This window comes from Condylostylus longicornis, unplaced genomic scaffold (genome assembly GCF_029603195.1).
Source record: "Condylostylus longicornis isolate FDR11 unplaced genomic scaffold, ASM2960319v2 ptg000037l, whole genome shotgun sequence".
Lineage (NCBI taxonomy): Eukaryota > Metazoa > Arthropoda > Insecta > Diptera > Dolichopodidae > Condylostylus > Condylostylus longicornis.
The window spans coordinates 89,854-112,236 of NW_026578006.1; the positions used below are offsets into that span (position 1 = coordinate 89,854).

The 22,383-nt window shown below is 25.5% G+C and overlaps 1 protein-coding gene across 1 annotated transcript in view; it reads right to left on the bottom strand.

The window, feature by feature from the left end:
• Nucleotides 1-3,096: 3,096 nt before the first annotated feature.
• Nucleotides 3,097-22,383, bottom strand: part of LOC129608881 (protein Wnt-10a) — a 32,292-nt gene continuing 13,005 nt past the window's right edge. The window contains exons 3-5 of the mRNA XM_055520649.1: nucleotides 4,064-4,446; nucleotides 3,629-3,992; nucleotides 3,097-3,473 (exon numbers count right to left, since the gene is read on the bottom strand). Of these exons, the coding sequence (XP_055376624.1) occupies nucleotides 3,286-3,473; nucleotides 3,629-3,992; nucleotides 4,064-4,446 (935 nt within the window). The 3' untranslated portion in view covers nucleotides 3,097-3,285. The remainder of the gene's footprint in view (nucleotides 3,474-3,628; nucleotides 3,993-4,063; nucleotides 4,447-22,383) is intronic.

The window sequence follows — 22,383 nt, forward strand, 5'->3', positions numbered from 1 at the left end:
ATAATTTTTGTGAATATTTATTCAAAGGGCTTAAATTACCAACGTTTAAAAAATTTCAAATATTGTAAATGAAGACAGAAAATTGCGAGCATTTTGTTTTCATTTAAAATTATTGAGAGATTTTGAAAATTATTTTTCGTCAAAAAATTTCGTGATTCATTTTAACAATTTAGCAGTTTAGAAGAGTCGAAGTTTGAGGCGAAGTTTCTAAGTCTTACAAATTTGAATTTGTAACATTTTCTTAATTTTTGACTGCTTAAAATTAAGTTTTTCTAAAAATTTCAATTTTTTTTTTTAAATTACGATTTCAGAAGCAAATACAAATATTTTAAGGGCTACTATCGTTTTTTTGGTCACATAAATTTTTTAAACCTCAATTTTTCTTTTTTATTTAATTAAATTTCAAATTTTTTAAATACATATAACAATATTTTAGATTAATTTTAGAATATTACACTGTTCAAATATATTTTACTATTTTAAAGTGTCTTCCAAAAGAAAAAGTACAATTATGTAATTAAATATTGTCCATTCTATACGAACCGAAGAGATTCGAAATTCATTTAAGAGAACTAAAAAATTAAATTAATAATTTAATCATTTTTAATATTGTTAAACATTATAAATATTTTGCACAATTAAAATAATTTCGTTTTATTCAAACAAAAAAAAAACAAAAAAATAATAAAGTTTTTTCCGAACTGGACAATTGTAACATAAGAAATAAACTGAAATAAGTCCCTTTTAATCGAATATGATTTAGAACATAATATTCGAAATTTCACCAAGAAAAATTTAAAGAAACCATAAAAATAATGAATTGTATCGAATAATTTGTATAGTTTTTTTTTTTGTTTATTTAGAATCGATTATATTGTGTTTCTGTCATTATTATTTTTATTGTACTGCTTATATACCATATATATTTGTACATATACATACAAATCCCCTTTAACTTACAATATTTCATTAATTTTATTTTATTTTTTACTCTGAAATTGGATATGATTCTGATCGTTCTACAAAATGGAAATGACCTTTCATTATTTTGTTATTTTTTCAATTTTAATGTCAATATTTTTGAATTTTTAAAGTTATTGAAGGTAAAGTAGGCCTACACTTTGCATAAAATAATAAGTTCGAGTTTCAAAAGTTTCTTTTAAAATTTTACATGAAGTATTTTATATTGAAGAATTGAAGCTCTCAAATTTAATTGGTTATTTTGAAAGAAAAGTAAGAAGCAGTATGTATTAGAATAATGAGCCAGCATGAGTAAAAACCAAAAACTAAGAGTATACTTTCTTCTCTAAGAGAATGGCCATTTGTAGCTTCGATATGGTAGGTGAAGCTTTACAATAAAAATTAGAAATTTATTATATTTGTACTCAATTTTTTATTTACTCGTTTTAGAGTGTAGGCCACTGCTAAAATTTCTCTCTTATCATAATATAAAGAGAGTTGTTGAAATAAATGAGAGAATTTGATGAATCGAATGACATTTCATTCGATCACTTTAATTCTTCTTTAAATACATCAACCTGACAAAATCAAAAAAGAAATAATATCCTAGACTGATTATTGGTGATTTATTTTCCGCCCTTTTTTTTTTTCATTTAAAATGTAGAATTATGTTGTTTGCAATTAGTTCTTGTTTGTCAAAAGGATTAAACAATGTAAATAATTCTATATAGCATAAAATAGTAAATGAACAATATACTTTTCTTTTTTATTTTCTATTGTTAGAATGGTATGTAAAAGTCACTCAATATACCACAAAAAATTTGTTTATTATGGTGATTACAGGGATTAAAAACGAAAAGCGAATATATATAATTTTGTGGTTTTTTGAATTTTAAACCTTATAATGCTCATTTGGGTTATTGAACAATTTCCATGAAATTCTAAACTTATAAAAATTACGGTATTATGTAGTATATATACAGTGAAAAGGGGAGAAATTTGATTGCTTTTGAAAATTTTAGAGAATGTTAAAGGGGAGCATTATAAATATAAAATAAACAAGTTAAAGTTAAACTATTTTTTAACTGGTTAAAAAATTTAAACTTGTTTTCAAGCTATTCAAATTGATATTATTAAAATTATTTATAATATAAATTATTGGTTATTTTTGGGCTTGTAAAATTTTTAAAATCTAATCTTAATCCTTGTTTATTCATCTAACTATGACTATACTCTTTATAATACATAGTTTATTGTAATTTGTGCTTTTTCTGTTCTTGTGAGTTAATTGTCACCGTGACATCATCTTCATAATCCTGTTAAATGAGTGTTTTTAGATATTACGTTTTTTCATTTATTATCGTGAATCACGTGCCAAAGTATTGTGTAGTGCAGTAGTATTTTTTTCGTTTTCGAGTTTTATTTTTTGTTTCTTATAAATCTAATTGTAATATTTTGTGTAGCCTTTCCAGTAGATACCTAAAAGTATAAAACTTGTGTTGGTAATATATAGGTAGCTTTTGTGATCATATAGCTTCATTTTTTTTGAGCTCAAGTCATTTAGAATTTCTAAAATCGATCACATTTTTTTTTCAAAAATTTTTAATGAAAAAAGTGTTGCCGTGCTTGTCAATTAAAACGAAATTTTTCTATTTTTAATGTAATATTTATTATGAATCACAATAATTAAATTTTTTTTTTGTTTTTATATTTTTTATCGTTTATTATTTACAACTTACGATATATAATAAATAAATAATTGTTAATTATACAATACAATGTGTTTTATGATCTAATATCAAATATAAATACAAAATATTCTAAATTTATAATTAACTATTTTTTTTTTGTTTTATAAAATTTTTTTATTTTTTAAATTTTTTATTTGTTTGCTTGTTCTCTTCAATATTAATTTTTAATTTTTTATTAATTTTTTTGTTTTAATTAAATTTTAGTATTTTAAGTCTTTTTTTTTTTGTTTTACCCTGTATTGGTTTTGTATTTTGTGTTCTCAATTAGAAAAACATAGGGGAAGAATAAGAAAATAAAAAATTAAGAATTAAATTGAGTTTAAGCCAAGAAAAGTATTTTCTTTTTTTATTTTCAAATTATAATTTGTCGATTAATTTTCGTTTTGCAAAAAATTTCATATCTAAATTATTTTATAATACTGATTGATTTTCTTTTTCGTTTCATTCTCTTATGCAATATTCTGTAATTTTTGTATATTTTGTTTAATATTCGATTCAAATTTTTTTTATATTACAAATTTCTTTTTCTTATTTTTAATAAAAGATTTTTTCTTTTTTGTTAAATAAAAATTGATTAATTACAAACACTAACCCATTCTTCGACTTGACATTCTTCACATTCAACATAACAACACCAATGAAATTTACAATGACAACGTTCTGAACGTTTTTCTTTTACCAAATTATAGCCTCTTCCACAGCATAATGATGCACAGCCATCGCTGTTTGTGCTGGTACGATTACATTTTCTACCAACGGTACCTGAAAAATATTAAAAATTAAAATTATAAATTGAAATTAATTTTGTTTTTACAATTAATTTGACAAGTATTTGACAGTTATGTAACACATATAATTGTTTGATGATTGTTTAATATTTTATTTGAATATCATTAAAATATTTTTTATATAATTACCTTGAATATCAGCACTTAAATCTTTTTCACAAAATGTTGGTGAACGCTGATAATAAAATAATGCTGTCTCTAATTTACGATATGCTCTCGCACTATTTTTATCTAATGCTTTTCTAGGTGGACGATTATTATTATTTGCTGAATTTGATGATTTACCACCACCTCTACCACGTTTACTTAGTACAACTAATGGTTCACCATTTCCTAAATTTGATTGATCTACTAATATGGCTCGACGATATTGAGTTTTTAATACTCTGCCAATAACATGAAAATCTGGTGCAGATTTCCAACATGTTTTTAATTGACAGCTACCTGACATTCCATGACATTTACAACGTATTTCCATATGATTTGATACAGCCTATAAAATAAATAATAAAATTAAATTCAAAATTAATTTTTAGAAAAACAAATATTTAAAGAGATTATTACTTTTCTTCCAGCATTATTATTGTGCAAATTTATTCTTGATTGAATATCACCAGCCTTTTCACGTGAATCAAGAAATAATTTAGAGAATTCTACACCAAAATCCATATTATGTGAACAACCACCCCATTTCCAACGACTTGCAATTTTTGATCTTTCATAACGTTTCTCTTCTTCAGGTGTTAATACCTGATTTGTTTCTAAATATTCTAAAAATTCTTTTTTCTCTTTATCTAAACTCTGTCGTAAACTTTTCGTTAATGTTTTTCTATTTACAGATGGATCACATCCACACGATACTAAACGTCCTTGACTACATGCTCTAGCTACACTTTGCGCAACACCAGCTGCTGAAATTGCAAAAGCAAATGCACTTTCTCGATATCCTTTAATAAAGAAAAAAATTATAATAATTAATAAATAAATTTTAATTTGTTCAATGTAGATTTTTTCAGAATTAATAAGAAGTTAGAATTTTGATATCTTAAAGTAATTTGATGACGGGTTGAAATAACAGCAAAACAGTAATTTAGGTTAATATTGCATAAACTGCGGAGTTAAATATATTGTGTCTATATAAACTGGACTCAATCAACAAATAGCGGGAGATGGAATTATAGTTAGGAGTAAATTCTAAACTAAATATATTTGGAATCGAAACCTATGAACACATTGTTCGTGGAGAACTTACAGATAAAAATACAGGAAAAACGATCGGAAGATGGAAGATGAAAGATCTTTTCATAGCAATTACGATCTACCAACATTCCACCTACCTGAATTTGTAATGCAAATTGCAAGTAGGAGAGGAAAGATTTACGATAGTGTTACGCTGAGTTACTCAAATTAATTTTTGTGGTTTTTAAGAAGATACTATTATAGAGGGATGCCTCACATTGAGACCACAGATTTATACCGTATTGCGATAGTGTATTATAAATCTGTTAGTGTGTTGTACAATCTACTGTTTCAAAATTTTATAAGTAATTACATTGCAATTCTCTTGATATTTTGTATCCCATGTTTACTTTTGTGACATAATCTTGATAGTTAGTTTAAATTAAGGAATTTTATTTTATTAAAAAAAAAAAAATTAACTAAATTTAGAAATAAATTGAATTGAAATACGCACATCTGTATAAAATACTTTTATAAATTTTCGAATAAAATTAAATTCTATTAATCTGCAAAAGAAGATTCCATAGATGTTCATGACTATCACTAAAATATTTATTACTTCTTATACACTTATTTATATTTGTATTTTATTTAATTTGTTTGTATATAAGAGACGCACTTTTTTCTTAAAATTTATAAAATGAAATTGAAATTGAAAAATGTCAATTATTTGCTTTATTATATTCACATCAATGTTGTTTTGTTAAACATAAAACAGACGACCTTCAGCCACCACAAATTCAACGATAATTTTGACCAGAACCTATCATCAACTATTATCATCATTGTGTGAAATGACATGTTAAACGAAGAAATTGAAAAAAAAACATATTCCATGAAATTTATTCACTTTTTGTTTTTATTTTTTTTTTTATTCTTTTATTCATTATTATTGTCTTTTGTAATCAACAATATTAAATTTTTACATGGTTTCACGTAAAAAAAGAGCGTAAAACAATCGCGCGCGAATCATTTTTTTTTTTCGACTTTTGCTTTTTTTTTCTCATTTTTGGCTCACAAAACGAGAGGAATAAAATGATCCGTGAAAAATCTTAAAATGATGAAGATAAGAAAAACAAAAAATAAGAAAAATTTTACGAAAGCTGATTGAATTTTAGAATTTCGAAGTTTAAGAAGAATCTAAAAGGAAAATATTTTGGAAATTTGTGGACACTATAAAGAATTTTAAAATTCTCTTATATTTTATTGTTACATAGTTATCCATTAATTCTAATGATAATAATGTTGAATTTTAATTTCATGAGAGACAAAGATAATCGGACTCGAATTATCGCCAAATCTACCAATAATGGGAGCTTTTAATTCAACTTAAAACGCACCTGAGTGATTATAACCCCCTAAACAGCTGGACTTACTTAACCGTTACTGTTATTCTATCACATTTTTGTGTTTACATTCCATAAAGGAAAACATGGTAAAGTGCTGTCTCAAGATTAAGAATTAAAAAAATTATTATCAAATCAGTCTTCATTCAAATTAATTACGAATGTCTTCATTCAAATAAGTCGATTCATGGCAATGTTTATTTCATTGTTGTTATCGTAATATTTCACTTTATTAACCGACATTATGTCGAAGGGGATACACAATTAATGGAAGAAATTTCTCAGTTATTTTCTATGAATATAATTATTCGGAAAATATTTGAAACATAATGGATTTTTGGAATAATCATTTTGAATTTATGATAGATACGTTCTATTAGCATGTACTTTTTAGCACTTTTCCAAAAATTTTTTGAAAAAAAGTGCTTATTAGTTTCACTCTGTCGTCCGTCCGTCCGTCCGTCCGTCCGTCCGTCTGTCCGTGTGTCTGTTTACAAAACTTCTACACCCTTGAAGATAGAAAGCTGAAATTTTATATATACATAGATCTTTACTAGAAACTTATTTCTGTAGAACAAAATTTTTACCTATCTCCTCCCCTCTAGAAGTTATACCCCCCCAAAACCCTAAAAATGGCCTTTTTTAACTATTTGTTGCAATGAAACCATAAGCATTTTTGAAATTTTGCAAACGCAGAAAAGCAGTGGCTTGCTTCCCCTAGCGCGGCATACTATATTTAAACTTTAGAAAAACAAAATGGCCGTTCAAATTTACCGTTATCTAAAGTCCTTTTTTTGCAAATTTTTGATGTCGTTTTTTTTCCAAACTACAGCCTGTAGAAGCTTGAAATTTTAGGAGCTTTTAGACATTATCAAATAGTTCATTTCGCTAGAAGAAAATTTTTTTCCATCTCCACCCCCTCTCAAGTTATCACCTCTTGAAATTTGTAAAATTTGAATTTTTGACACCTTATATTTCCGAAACCGCAAGCTTTTTCAAATTTCTATTAACGCAAAAAGTTAACGGTAAATTCCATGAAATTAAAAAATATAATTATTTTTCTTAACTCACAAAATTAAACCTTAAAATCGAGAATTATGTTAACCCCACTTTATATTAATTTTTGCTTTATTTCAAAGACTGCATAAATCATTCATCCTAAATATATGCAATCTTAGAAATAGTTTTGTATATGAATGAAAATAATTTTAATAGTGTGATAGGTACATAGACTACATAGACTGTATTTAAAAGCAAAATTTTCATTTGTTGAAGGGAAAAGTGCTACAATACAAACCATTGGTTTGACCCAACTTTTTATTTAAACGAATATTAGAATACCGAAAAATTTACGATATACAAGCTCCAATCCTTTCGTATCTCTTTATGCCCGTTCGGTAAACATTCACATTTTCACAAAATACATTATACATTGAAGCAATTTTCTTTATCAGGATAAACTAAAATTGTTTTTTATTTTTTATTTTATGTTTAAAACTATTCCAAAGACTCCATTAACTTCTCTATTTAATTTATTTTTAATTTTAATATTTTAAATCAACAATAATACACGTTTTACCAATTTCTACTTAATTTTTTGAAACGAACAGATCACTTGTTGGTCATATTATATAAAACACAGATCAAAAGATTAAAAAATTTTATTTGTATTATAAATATGTTTATATAGCATACAATATATTTATATAATATTGTATATTGCGTATATAAACCTAGTGTGATGTCTTTTGAGAGAAAAAATAATCAGATGATGAGATTTTATACTTTGGATTTTGCATCATATGCATATCTTCATCGTATATCTAAATAAAATTGACAAGCTTACAGTAGTACCTTTTAGTATATTAGTATATAAAAATTTTAAATCAATATTAATACCTTAAGAAGCGATATAATTCCTTTTTATACTGTTGTTTCTTTACATGATTATAAAAGAATAGAATTTTATAAATTATACTTTTGAATCACATATAAGTGCATGTCGAATAAAGAAAATTTTTTGTTATTTTGTTTTGGGCTCAAAAGTACTGTATTTTTTTTTTTAGTTTATTTTCGAATAAGAAAATTTTTTTTTGTAAATTCGAAAAATAACAAACAAAATATATTGCATATAATAAAATGAAGCATAAAGTATAGAGAGGAAGCACATTAAACCAACAAAAAAAAAAAAAAATCGTAAGATTAACAAAATTCCATCAGAAGCACATTATTCATGAGGAATCTTCAAGGAAAAATGTGCACCATGAGCTCATCTACCATCTTATTTTGTTTTTTTTTTCCTATTTTAACTTATCAAAAGTATAAATAAATGAAATGAAAAGAAAACACAAACAAAAGCAAAAATAATGTTAACCAAAGAAAAAGACCAAAAAAAATTTAAAATTGAAAGGTAGAAAACAATCCTAAAGCATCATCAAATCGGACAAAGCCGACATTGCAATAATTTATTTGCATTCATATTATAAATTATATTGTAACCAAATCTCTTCATTCAATTTCAATTTAAATTGTTATCTTGACAGAGTAAGGACGATATTTGAATAAATCTTTCAAATTTAGTGCAAAAAAAAAAAAAAAAAAAACAAAACACAAATGTATAAATTGAGAAGATTGAACAAAATTTTGTTTTTTTCTCTCTTATTTTATTTAATTTTATTTATTACTGTTGTTATTATTATTATTGGTTCGTGAAATTCATTCAATTGTTGAAACAGTTGTCGACGACATGTCTTTGAATTAATATAAATGAATGGCAGACAGGTAAGACATTCTCATAGGTTTTAAATTTTTTTCTTATTTGTTTTTGTTTTTGCAAAATTTTTGACTTGATTTTTTTCTATAATATTCCTGAATTTTTTGTTTTCTATATATTCTTTTAAATATAACAAATAATTTTGAGTCAATGTGTATGGTTATGTTTTTACCGTATTTAGATTTTTAATAGAAATTAAAATTTTAATAGAAAGGCATTTTGTAATATAAATGGTTGACAATATCTTTGGAGGAAGTGTTCTCATATACAGAAGTTCATTGAAATTTCAACGGCACCAGAGTGATTTTATCACTTTAAGGTGGTTTTCAAAAAAAATTTATTCAACAAATAATATTAAAATAAAAATTTATGAGAGATTTCGCATGATTTTATACGATTTTAAAAAGCACTTACACATATAAGATTTTATTACAATACCGTAAAACTATGGTTATGATTAACGATACCGTAAACTATGGTTACTATTATTCATAACGTATTATAGTTTTAATTTTGAAAATTTTTATTTTGCTAACAAAGGATGTAGAAGTTGTCTCGTTCCGCATTACGAATTACAAAATAATAAGAAAAAGAAAATTTTTGAGACTTCATCAAATATTTTGCCCCGAAGAACGGAATGATATAGGTATTGCAATTTTGAAAAAGCATTTCATCAAAACGGTTTATTAAATATTGTGTCCGATATTTGCACTTGTTGTTGTTTATAAAAGTTGCTTCTTAATTGCCATTTTCCAAAAAAATAAAATTAAATGATGCTGTTCCCAATGAACTATATGAAAAAATGCTTTCAACTATTTTCGAAAAATTTACGTTAAACAACTATGAACAAGTGAGTTCATGTATATGAAACAAATTTCATCCCCCGTAATTATAAAAGTACAAAAACAAAAAAAAAAACAAATAATCATATATGAAAAAAAAATTTATAGCGGCACAAAAAAAGAAAATAAAAAACAACAAAAAAAAATGTGTGTGTTTTTTTTTTAAAAGGACACTCGTTATTAGGTCTACCAAAACGTATTGACATTAACTTGACATATCGTGGCATTCCATTTCAAAAACAAGAGAAAAACATCAAAACAACAACAACATCAACAATAAAAAATATTACAAGAAACAACACATAAATAAAATGAAACAAAAAAAAAAAGACAAAAAATTCAAGGGAGAAACCGAAAAGAGAGAAAAATATGTGAAATCTTTTCAAGGAGAACTTCCAATCTTTTATTTTATTATTAAGGAAAAACAAAAAAAAAAACAAAATACTTCCAATCAATTCAAAAATCCAGATTAAAGGGTAAGAGGAATTTTTTTTTTTTTTTAGCTTATACTCAAGAAAAGAATGTGCCCTTTTATTTTGATCATCATTATTGTCATTTACATCGGATTGATCATTACTATTAATATCAGTTTTCATCAGTTATACTTGTAATCATCATCATCATTTTAATCAATATCATTATCAATATACTCTTATATGTATATTGAATGTTATTCTTTCTACTTTGTACTTCTACTTTGTTTGGTTGATAAGAAAATTTTTTTTTCTTATTTTTCTTTTTTTTATTGTGCCATTGCATCATTTTGTTGCATTCAGAAATGATCAGAGCGATGTCATCCATTGTCATTTTATTTATTCTTTACTTTTTATTTTTTGTTCATTTTAAAATCGAAATTGAAATTTTAATATCAATTCTAGTTTACAATAAAAAAAAAAAAAACAAAAAAAAAAGGATTTTTAAAATTTTCCAGAATTTTAAAAGTTAAAATGTTGTTACGTCTCTTAAATTTACTTTGATTTTTATATTTTACATTAACATTATTTCATTTGTTTTCGACATTTTACTCTATAGCAACTTTCGGAGAGAGAACCATCAAAAACCAAAATGAGAAAAAGCTAACAAAAAAAAAAAAATTAAAATTTTCTTTAATATTATTGTTGTTGTTCTTGTTGGTAAGTTTCAGCCTGCTGTTGAGACTTACCAACAACTTGTACATTGCTGTTGAAAATTAAAAAAAAAAAATGTAATTTTGGTTTGGTGGTTTCAGAAAGAATTTTAGTTATTAATAAAGAAATTTGAAGCAAAGTTTTGAAAATAAAAATTTTTTTCAATTTCTTATAAAGAATTTTTTTTTTTGAGTTTGAGAGGGTCAAAAAAGTAGTGTTTATTTGAAAATCGCAACATTGAACGTCATGAAGTTGAGTTGCTTTTCTTTTTGTATTTGAAATTATTCCTCTTCAAAAGAAAATCAAACTCCCCTAAAAATATGCAACTTAACATAAAAAATTCTATTAAGGTGCTCAATGCAACAATGGCTCAAAGTTGCTCAATATGGTCAGAATACAAATTATTCATATGAATTTTTTTATAAAAATATAATCGTTTAATATAGGATTCTCGTCAACAAATATAAATGGCCATCAGCTTTATCATTAACTTCAAAGCGTGGTAAATTTGACAAGTTTCATTGTGCAAGTGTTATTATTTTTCAATTTGTGATTTTGACTTTCAATTCATTTATAAAATTTTTAATAAAATTAAAATTATTTAATTTTTAAAATTAAAATTTATACAAAAAAATAGAAGTATAAGCTTTTAAACGGAAGCTTTTTGACAAAAGTCTAATATTATTCAAAATGAGCTGAATGTTATGTATGTATTTCAAGTGTATAGCAATCAATTTTTTAAAATGTTGCTCGAATGACATTACCCTACAAAAAAATTTTTTTTTGTTTGTGTTTTCTTGCGTGTATTGGGAGCAAAGATTTATATGCAATAGCAAAAATATTTGAATGAATCGCTAAATTTAAAAAGATAAACGTAAATAAATGAAACAAAATTAAAATACAATGTAAAAAATAAAAGACTTGAGAATTGAGATGAAGTTTCGTAGCTCTTTTTATACCCTGCACTTCGTGAAGGGTATATTAACTTTGGTATGGAGTTTGTAACTACTTGAAGGAGTCATCTGCGGTATGGACATATATATATATTCTTGCTCAGCGTAAAATTCTGCGTCGATTTAGACATGTCCGTCTGTCCGTCCGTCCGTCCGTCCGTCCGTCCGTCCGATCGCACGATAACTCAAAAACGAATAATGCAATCGACACCAAACTTTCACAAGTTTTTTCTTTTGTGCCAAGGACGAGCCCTATTGTTATTGGACTAATTCGGACAACGGGTTCGGGTAGCTGAACAAAATTAAAATACAATGTAAAAAATAAAAGACTTGAGAATTGAGATGAAGTTTCGTAGCTCTTTTTATACCCTGCACTTCGTGAAGGGTATATTAACTTTGGTATGGAGTTTGTAACTACTTGAAGGAGTCATCTGCGGTATGGACATATATATATATTCTTGCTCAGCGTAAAATTCTGCGTCGATTTAGACATGTCCGTCTGTCCGTCCGTCCGTCCGTCCGTCCGTCCGTCCGTCCGATCGCACGATAACTCAAAAACGAATAATGCAATCGACACCAAACTTTCACAAGTTTTTTCTTTTGTGCCAAGGACGAGCCCTATTGTTATTGGACTAATTCGGACAACGGGTTCGGGTAGCTGCCATACAACTCAAAGAGTTTATTTTAAATATTTCAAAAACTAATAAAGCTATTAATATAAAATTCTGTATACATGTGTCCAATTATATTCTACACATGCTCTAAAAATTATAATGGGATAGCTGCACCGGTTCGGGTAGCTGCCATACAACTCCAACAGCAAATTTTTTATATTCGGAAAAATAATAAAGTCAGATTCATGAAACTTGGCAGTCATGTGTCCAATTATAGGTCAAATATATTTCTGAAGTTTTAGAGGAATTGCTTGACAGGTTCGGGTACCTGCCATACAACTCCAGAAGCTAATTTTAAATATTTGGAAAAATAATATAGTCAGATACATGAAACTTGACAGTTGTGTGTCGAGTTATAGGCCAGATATATTTCTGAGGTTTTAGTGGCATTGCTTGACAGGTTCGAGTAGCTCCCATACAAGTCTAAAAGCTTATTTTAAATATTTGGAAAAATAATAAAGTCAGATTCATGAGCTTTGGCAGCCGTGTGTCCAATTATAGGTCAGACATATTTCTGAAGTTTTGATGGAATTGCTTGACAGGTTGGTACTTGCCATACAACTCCAAAAGCTTATTTTAAATATTTGGAAAAATAATAAAGTCAGATTCATGAGCTTTGGCAGTCGTGTGTCCAATTATAGGTCAGACATATTTCTGAAGTTTTGATGGAATTGCTTGACAGGTTCGGGTACTTGCCATACAACTCTAAAAGCTTATTTTAAATATTTGGAAAAATAAAGTCAGATTCATGAAACTTAGCAGTCGGATGTATAGGTCAGACATGTCCGTGAAGTTTCTATAGAATGATTTCACAGGTTTGAGTAATTGCTATACAACAACGAAAGGTGCAGGGTATAATTCAATGGGTTTATACCGACTGAAACGTTTTTACTTGTTTCCTTTTTTTTTTGCTCCAAAAATTGATGTATGGTGATGTTTGCATCTTGATATTTACTATGCTTCTACAATCTACAGTATGCAATTATTTGCATTTTATTTGCTTCATCTCAATTGATTTTCCTAAAATTGATTGAACACAATGATGTTAGTATTGGATGATATTGATGATTTGGGCGATGATCATATATTGATGATCATATAATATTGATTAAGAATATAAAGATAAAGAAATAGGATTGTATAAAAGAGTGTTTTTAAAATAAGATGATGATAAGAATAAGAAGATAAAGACAGAAAAGTAAAAAATTTAAAAGAGCAAGAGCAAAAATAAATGAAAATCATTTTTTTAAGATATTTTTTTTTTTGTTATAGAATTGAATTGAACATGTTGAAAAGGTTGAATTGATGGATTTAAATGATTCAAGAATTTATTACATATATAAAAGTTTGTATAATATGCTTTTGCATTTTGTTTTTTAACAATACTAATAAAAAAATAACTAACCGAATAAAATAACTTAAATAAAATAAGTAAACAATTTTTGATTGGCAGTTAATTTTGTGAAGAATAAAAAATATTTTATTTTTCTGCAACATTTTGTAATTGAAAATTCTAATAAATACATACATATATACTTACAGGTGTATATTGAAACATAGAGAATTTTAAAACATGGCATTGAAATACAAAAATTTTATATTTGCAAATTGTTATATTCGTGAACGAAACAAGTATAAAAGAACTTATTTATTATGTTCCAAAATCTCATTGCCATAGGATGAATTCAAAAATTGCATGTAAGTATATTCTTGTTATATTTCATTTCATTTATATACCATTTACAATCTATACAAAATTAACTTCTTGTAAGACAGAAAATTTTATTACAGAAATGGCAATTTAAAATCTAAGAATGGCAAGGTTATTTTTATGTATAAGGCACGGGAAATTGATAAAAATAATTCAATAACATAAGTAATCAATAAAATGAAAGAGTAAAACTTGTCAACAAGAAGTTTATAATCAATCATTCCATCAATATTGTTGCATAAAATATTTTGTTTTGTTCGGTTTTTGATTTTTATTTTTTCGGATAGAATATTTTTTTTTTCTGATTATTGTGAATATTATATTTTATTTTATTTTGTTGTTTATTGACAGTAAGAAGAGGTGAGTGTGCATGCATATCAAATCAACATCATTTGCAATCACTCTTTTATCTTTTGATTCCTTTTGATTTGTTATATAAATTTTTATTTATTGTTGTTTGTGTTTTTACTTTTTGGTAAATTTAGTATTCGCTTATTTGTTTAGTGAGTGAGTAGATCGCTCAATGAGTGATACATCAATTTGATGAAACAGTGATGAGATATTCATTTGACAAGTTTATATTGACATTTTATGCACTTTTGCAACATATTTCTGTTTAGCATTGATTTTTTTTGATTTTTTTTGCATTTCTCAATCAATTTAATATCTTAATAATATGAGATGTAAATAAAAAAAAAATGTATGTATAATAATAAATGTGTGATTGAGAAAAAACAAAAAAAAATTGAATGACGAATTGTGATGAATTGATTTTATTTGAGTGACGGAAAGGACAATTGTATTTAAATAAAAACTTAAGGTTTTTCAAAATTTGTACGATTGTGTAATTTTTTTTTTTTTGTTTATATGTGGGATGAACTTGATTGGTTTAGAATAATTTAAAAATTAGTTTAAAATTTTACAAAATGATTTAATTACTTATATTGTTTGATTACACAAAAATTACAAAATTGATTCAAAAACTAGTGCTTCATGTAGAGCGCCAGCAAATCAGCTATGAGTTCATATGAAACTGTGACAGGAGCACATACGACGTCTTGAAGTCGTATGTAACTTGCTACGTCGATTACCGGAAAAATTCTCCACACGTAATTGGTACACGAGAAATTCGTATATAAACTTTTTGATGCCATTATAATAGGAAATAATACTCATTATACATCTCAATATCTCAGTCCTTCAATTGTGCTGTTCTCTCAATTTTTAAAAATCTTCCATATTTGTAGGGCTATAACATAAAACACTAAATATTAAGGTATAAAGTCACGGCCTGCTTCATTGCTTTTGGGAAACTGCAAATTCCTTTTACTGCTAAGAAAACATTAGACCTGTTTTCAGAAATAGAATTGCTTTCGTGAGCCTTATTATAATTGGAACGATTGAGATGAACGATTGATTGGAAGTACATATGAATAAAGATATACGTTTTCATTAAGTGATTTTATATAAAAGAATAAGAAAATGAATATGTGGGAGTGTTTAAATTGAAAAAGAAAATAACTTTATTATCAAATGGGTGGAGTCATTATATCGGAAAATTCTTGAAATAATTAAAGAAGCACAATCATACTTTCATGTTCTTAAAAATTTACAAAAATAATGAACATTAACTACAAAATGGTTTTAATTGTTATACGTATAATAACAATCGATATACGTATTGTATATCGATAGAATTGAAATACGCGCAGTTGTATGGTTAAAACAGAAGTGAGTTTTTAAATTTTAAATTTTAAATCTAAGTACTTAGACGACCTTACCTATGTATAAAGAAATTGCAATTGTTATGAAAGTTTCTCTTAAGACTTCACCTAAATTAAAAAATTTTTTGAAAATTTTTTGTCTTAATGTCTAATTAGGTGTCAGGAGTTTTTGCGCGTCTATTCCGCATAATGGCTTCATAATGCGCATTTTAAATTAATGTCAAATTCTAAGATTATATTGAAATTTAAAGATTACTATTTACACATAGTTTATATAACAAAATTTTATTTACAGCGGCAATAACTCTAAAAACCTCGGAGTTGTACAAAATATTTTTTTGAATGAAACGCAAAACTTTATTTATAATTTTATTAAAGTAACTTGTCGAACACATTTATTTATTTTCATAAAACAATTGTCTAAGATATTCGAAACTCACTTGTATAAAGCCCAACTCTACAATCTATTAAAATACAAGTACAATTTAAAAATAGTCATTGATCTTGATTCTATTTTAAAGTTTACACAATGCTAACTAAAATAGAATAAGAAAAAAACAAGTAAATAATAAATAGACGTTATAGTAATTTCAATAATTTTATAAATGAAAATTGACAATTTAAACAATAAGTTTTCCATTTTTTTCAAAATAAATTAAAGAAAAATATAAAAAATTAAAAACGAAAAAAAAAAAATTTAAGAAATGTCAACGCCAAATTTATGTCAAATCCTTCAGAATTTTTTTTTTGTTTTTTGAAATTTCTGTAAAAAAAAAAATTTAAATGCAACATTAGCATAGATGGCGATAAAATCAAAACAGAAAATTGAAAAAAAAAAAAATAAATTTCAAATAAAATAAAAACAATTAAAATACAAAAGAAAAGGAAAAACAAACAACAACAACAACAACAATGAGAAAAACATAAAAACAAATATTAAAAACCACACACGGCGCCGTTCAATCAATGGTAAGTCAAATTGACACATGTAATTAATAAACAACAGACCATGAAAACCTGTCACAAGTCTCCACAAACTTTATAGTTATATTGTCGAACTGTTTATGCTTCAATTTTTTTTTTCTGTTTTCTTATTGTCATTGTTATTATTTTTGTTTTTATTTTTCATCTCCAATCTGCATACAATCAATAAAATAATAACAACAATAACAACAAACAAAAAAATTACAATCTAAATATAGTAAGAGGTTTTATTTTGATAGCATAAATAATCTAGATATCGATTCAATTTTTATATGTATGTATGTATGCTATACACATATTGCTACATATAATATATATTTGTTATTACATAAATTGTGTGCATATTTTATGCATTTTGTTTAAATGTGAGTTATATATGATTTTAATCAAGCTATATAAAATTATAACTACCAATGAACTGTCATTGATGTTACTGTGAAATGATGCTGCTACTGTTCTTATGTTTCTTCGAGATTTTTGTTTTTTTTTTTTTTTGTGTTCTTAAATATTACAATTACATATAAAGCTTGAGATAAGAGACTAGTATACAATCAACAAAATCAGTAGCTATAAAATTACTATTCGATATTCCATATAATTTTTATGGTTCTTAATAAAATATAGAATGAACAACGAAATGCTTGTATAATATGTGCATTTAATATTTTTGTTTCTTCTTATTAACTATTCATATTTAAATAATAAATTTACTCTGAAATTATTTATAAGTAAAGTAATAAAAATTATATGGTATTAATATAGGAAATGCATATACATTAGGTATAATGTAAAGTGATTTTTTTTCGAAAAAATAAAATATAAATGTTTAGATTATCTTCTAGTTGTGCTTAACCATTTATAGATTAACAGGTTGAAGTTTTATTTTTGTGTGCACACATATAAGAAATTGAACTCGTTTTGCAAATTATTGTTTTAAAATATAAATTTCTGTTAATATTTTTTTTTAATTAAAATTATAATCTGATTTAGCAATTAAATGTACGTCTGTTCGTCTTTACAGGAAATTTATGTAAACAGTATGTTCGGAATACGGAGTACATATTTATAGTTTTGTTTAAAAAATAGCTTAATAGAGAGAGTAATAGAAAGAGAGCGAAAAATAGACGGTGCACTTTTCCACAAAATTCCAATATTTTTTCACAAAATAGTTTTAAAACAAATTTGCGTACAGAAATCGGTCTTACGAGTATTTGATTCCTACTAAAATTTTTCTTCTTTTTCAATTCTTCTATAGGCTATCATTAATAGGTGAACCAGTTGAACACTACTGGAAGTTCTGAAAAAAATATATTAAATACCGATTAAAATTTATATATAATTAAAAAGGTTTACAGCTATCATAATCACAGTTTTGATTGACGCTGAGGGACGAAAGTGCACTTTAAAATAAACTATCATATTAATTGTATTTCAATAACTATTAAAAATTTGTTCATACAGCCGCAGAGCAAATAGATGACGTAATCAAAGAAACGAATCAAATTCGAACCATTGAGCTACCGCTTTCTAGACGGACACTTTAAATCTCTTGTAGTTGTCTATGTAGACTATTCTCTGATATAGGTAGATTAGATATAATTCAAGATAATATTAATAAGATCCGGAAACTTATATACGAGTACCTTCGCTTTTTTAATTGTGAAAATTCTCTAATTAATTTTAAGAATTTCCTAAATCTTTGGATTTTTTAAGTAAAATTTTTTTTAATATTATAATTTTCCAGATTTGTAAAGACGATTTTAAGTACATAGATTACAGGATTACCTCATAGGTCTTTAATATTAAAATTTATCCTCGGGCCTACAGTTAAACTTCAAAGTAATTTGTCAATTATTTGGAATTGAAAGTAACCTTAAATCTAATAGAATTATAGATGCTATTTTAACCAGCATAAATATAAATCAACAACACTCACTCTATCCTATCATGAATATTGTTGAAATCTAGCAATTTCTTCAAGAATAATAATTCAAAAACTCTTCATAATTTAATTTAATAATCATCAATTCAAATTGGATTTCCTGAATTTAAATTATACTATTGTGATAGAGAATAGACAAAATAATAGAAATTGCAATTATAATTTATCTATCAATTTTTTATCATTAATTTAATTTGTTAAAATATTAAAATAAAGAGTACCTATTCGTAATAAATTCGTATATTTACTATAGATGCACATAAATACTGTGAGAAGAAGTCATTAAATAAAATGTTGATTGGCTTATATAGATAATAATTGACAGCCGCTTGTCAGCATTGACCAATTAGTGTTAGAATTTTCAAATGAATAAAAAAAAGGTAAACAAATGAAATAAAATGCAAAAACAAAAAAACATTATTTTATTTATAGTTATGGGTGATGCAAAACAATTCAAAAATTACAGATCTCACATATAGATGGCCATTCTAAGAAAATTGTAATTGATTATATGCTACAGATATATCAATAAGAGATCATTTGAATTAACATTTACAATCGAATTCGTTTTGCATATAAAATGCATTTCAGTTTTAAGTTTGAAAATAATTTTCTGAGAATAAATTTTTTTATTTTATTTTTTCCGCGTTTTTACCTTTTGTTATGTTTATGTAGGTATTTTCAATTGTTTTTCTTAATATACAATTATTTTATTGTTCGTTCTCATACAACAAAAAAAAAATTTCAAACAATTTATTATAATTTGGTTACAAAAAAAAAATTCGAATATTTGAAATGTTGATGAGAAAATTAAATTAAATTTTTAATGATTCTTGTAGGGACCTATGTGAAAATTTGGCCAATTTTTTAAAAGAAAATGTCCGTGTACTTTTTCTCCGAAAATTATGTACTTAGATCAAAAATTTTATTTCGTCAGATTTAAAAGTTTTAACCAAATTCGTTAAAGTAAAATTAAGAATTTTTGTATTGTTCAATTTTGAGATTTGCTTGCTTAGCTATGTATACGTTAATATATTAACATGTTTAATAAAATGTTATATAGCAGCACACATATTTTCTACTACAGACAAAATTTAGTGAAAATCAACGATAGCAACGTTGAAATTGAAAATTTCCTTGATGTCACTTAGCACTTATACACGAATGCTAATAAAACTTGTCTAAACAAAGTACATGCAAATTTTCGAAAATTTTCTTTGTTGGATTATTAATTTAATATTTTAACACATATACATTTTCATTAATAAAATTGCAACTTTTCAATTATATTTTCTTTAAAGTTTGTCAACCTATACAATAAACAAAGAAATAATATTTAATTTTTTATTAATGAAGAAAATAATTTAACTGCAAAAAATTAAAAAAAAAAATAGTGCTTATTACCGCCTTTGTACATACGTACATATATATATATATTTTCAAACAAAATGTATGTATGTATGTACATATAAATGAATTTAAACTTAAATTCTCATTGCGAATTCATTTAAACGCTTGTATCAATGAGTCAACAGTGCATTTTATAATTTATATACAAACATATAATTGAAACTAATATACTCTTTGTTTATGTTAAGTTGAAAGGTAATTATATATACATATATATATATAGACAACTTATAAAATTGCTCAAAGATTTAAATTTAAAACCCTATACACCTTACTTTAAACATAGATTAAATAACCTAGAAGAAAGAATTATTTGTAACGCATCGATGATATAAAAGCACATGCGCTATAATAGACTTAAATAACTATAGGTATACAAATAATTGGAAAACTTGAAGGTAAAATGTAAGACAAGTAGAAAATTAAAAAAAAAAAAAAAACAAGCAAATTAATATAAGAAAATCAGAAATATATAAAATAAAAATAAACTAGACCTGCTTGCCTCAATAAATATTGTGATATAAGAGATCATCATAGTGACCAACATTAAGAGTTTCAACAAAAGTTGAAAATAAACGAAATAAATCAGAAAAAAATGTAATAAAAATAAAAGAATTTAATTTTTTTGCTAGAAGTCATATCAAATTAAGTCGACTTTAAAAAGGATTATTAGAGACAATCTATCAGTAACAACTTCCTAACATGTTCTTAAGTTTTACAAACCACATTTTACATTTTTGCCATAAGACTATTTTACATGTATGTATGCATATATATGTATATGTGGAAGCAGATTAATGGAAAATCACCATCTGACATTAAATGTTAAAATATAATTTTATTTAGACTCTTTATTTTTGCTTTGTTATTACAAAAATTACTTGTAGAACATTTTAAAAATACTTTTTTTTTTCCTTAAGTTTTTTTGTTACTTAAACTGTGTAAAACATTTGGAGTAGGGATTGGGGGGGGAGGATAAAGAGATTAATTGGGATGATAATAGTAATCAAGTATTTAATCGTATCAAAATACAACAAATAAAGTTATTGTAAAGCGTCAAATTACATAAAGACTTTAAGTAAAAATTAAACATGTAGGAAGTCAATGTGTTATAACAATATCAGAGTTAATTTATATTATGAACTGGTTAAGAATATGAACAAAAAAAAAATTTAAATTTATATAACAAGTTCTTATTCGAAATTAGAAAAAAGAATAAAATTTTTGCATAAGCTATGTAAAAAAAGACTAGAAAGGAGAATATTATAAATGAAAATATTAAAAGTAAATATCGCCAAGTGGTAATGATTTCGAGATTACTATAATTAAAGAAGTGATTATGTCGTCAAATTTAAAAATTAAAATCTTTATAAGAGGAAAGTATATTAAACCGATCGCAAATGAATCGCAGAAAGTGAAAAATTGTAATTGAAAACTAAAGTGTGTGAAAACTTAATTATATAGTTAAGTTTAAAGCATTTGAATTTTGCAAATAGACACTGAAGAGAGAGAAACTTCTCTTCCTGTTTTAACAATATATAATATGTTTCGGGCAGAAACAGTTAATGTATAAAAGTTTCGTCACTACTTTTAGGAATCCATACAGGGCCAAATCAGATTTATCCAGTTTTGCGCTAGTTATTTCAATGAACAATCTCCAGTAAAAAAATCTAATGTAGTGTTAGCTTAATTTCTTTCGTTGGAAGAATGGAATATGGAATGTATCCTCACATGATCACGCCCTCCCATGTTTCAAACAGGTTAATAAGTCCGCGTTTAATAGCAAAATTGTGTTAATTTTATGAAGGGGATTGATGGACGGATGGCACTGAAAACATCAATACATTTTTCCGGGACCAGAGAAATCAAGAATCTTATATACATATATATCAGATCGATCATGGCTAATTAACTCAATGACGGTCATTGAGGTTGATGATTCCAAGCGTATTAACGGGTGTCCAGTCGCATGCCGTATATATGTATACTCGAACTAAGATTCGAGTTCTACATGGTTGAGTTAGGCTTAGTATCTATAACAGATACTGAGACATAATACTTCTATCCCTAATTAATTACACCAAGTCAAAGAGTAGGTGTGGAGTATAAGAGCAAACATTTTGTCCTAACAGAACAAAAACTTTCTTATTTTTTAAATG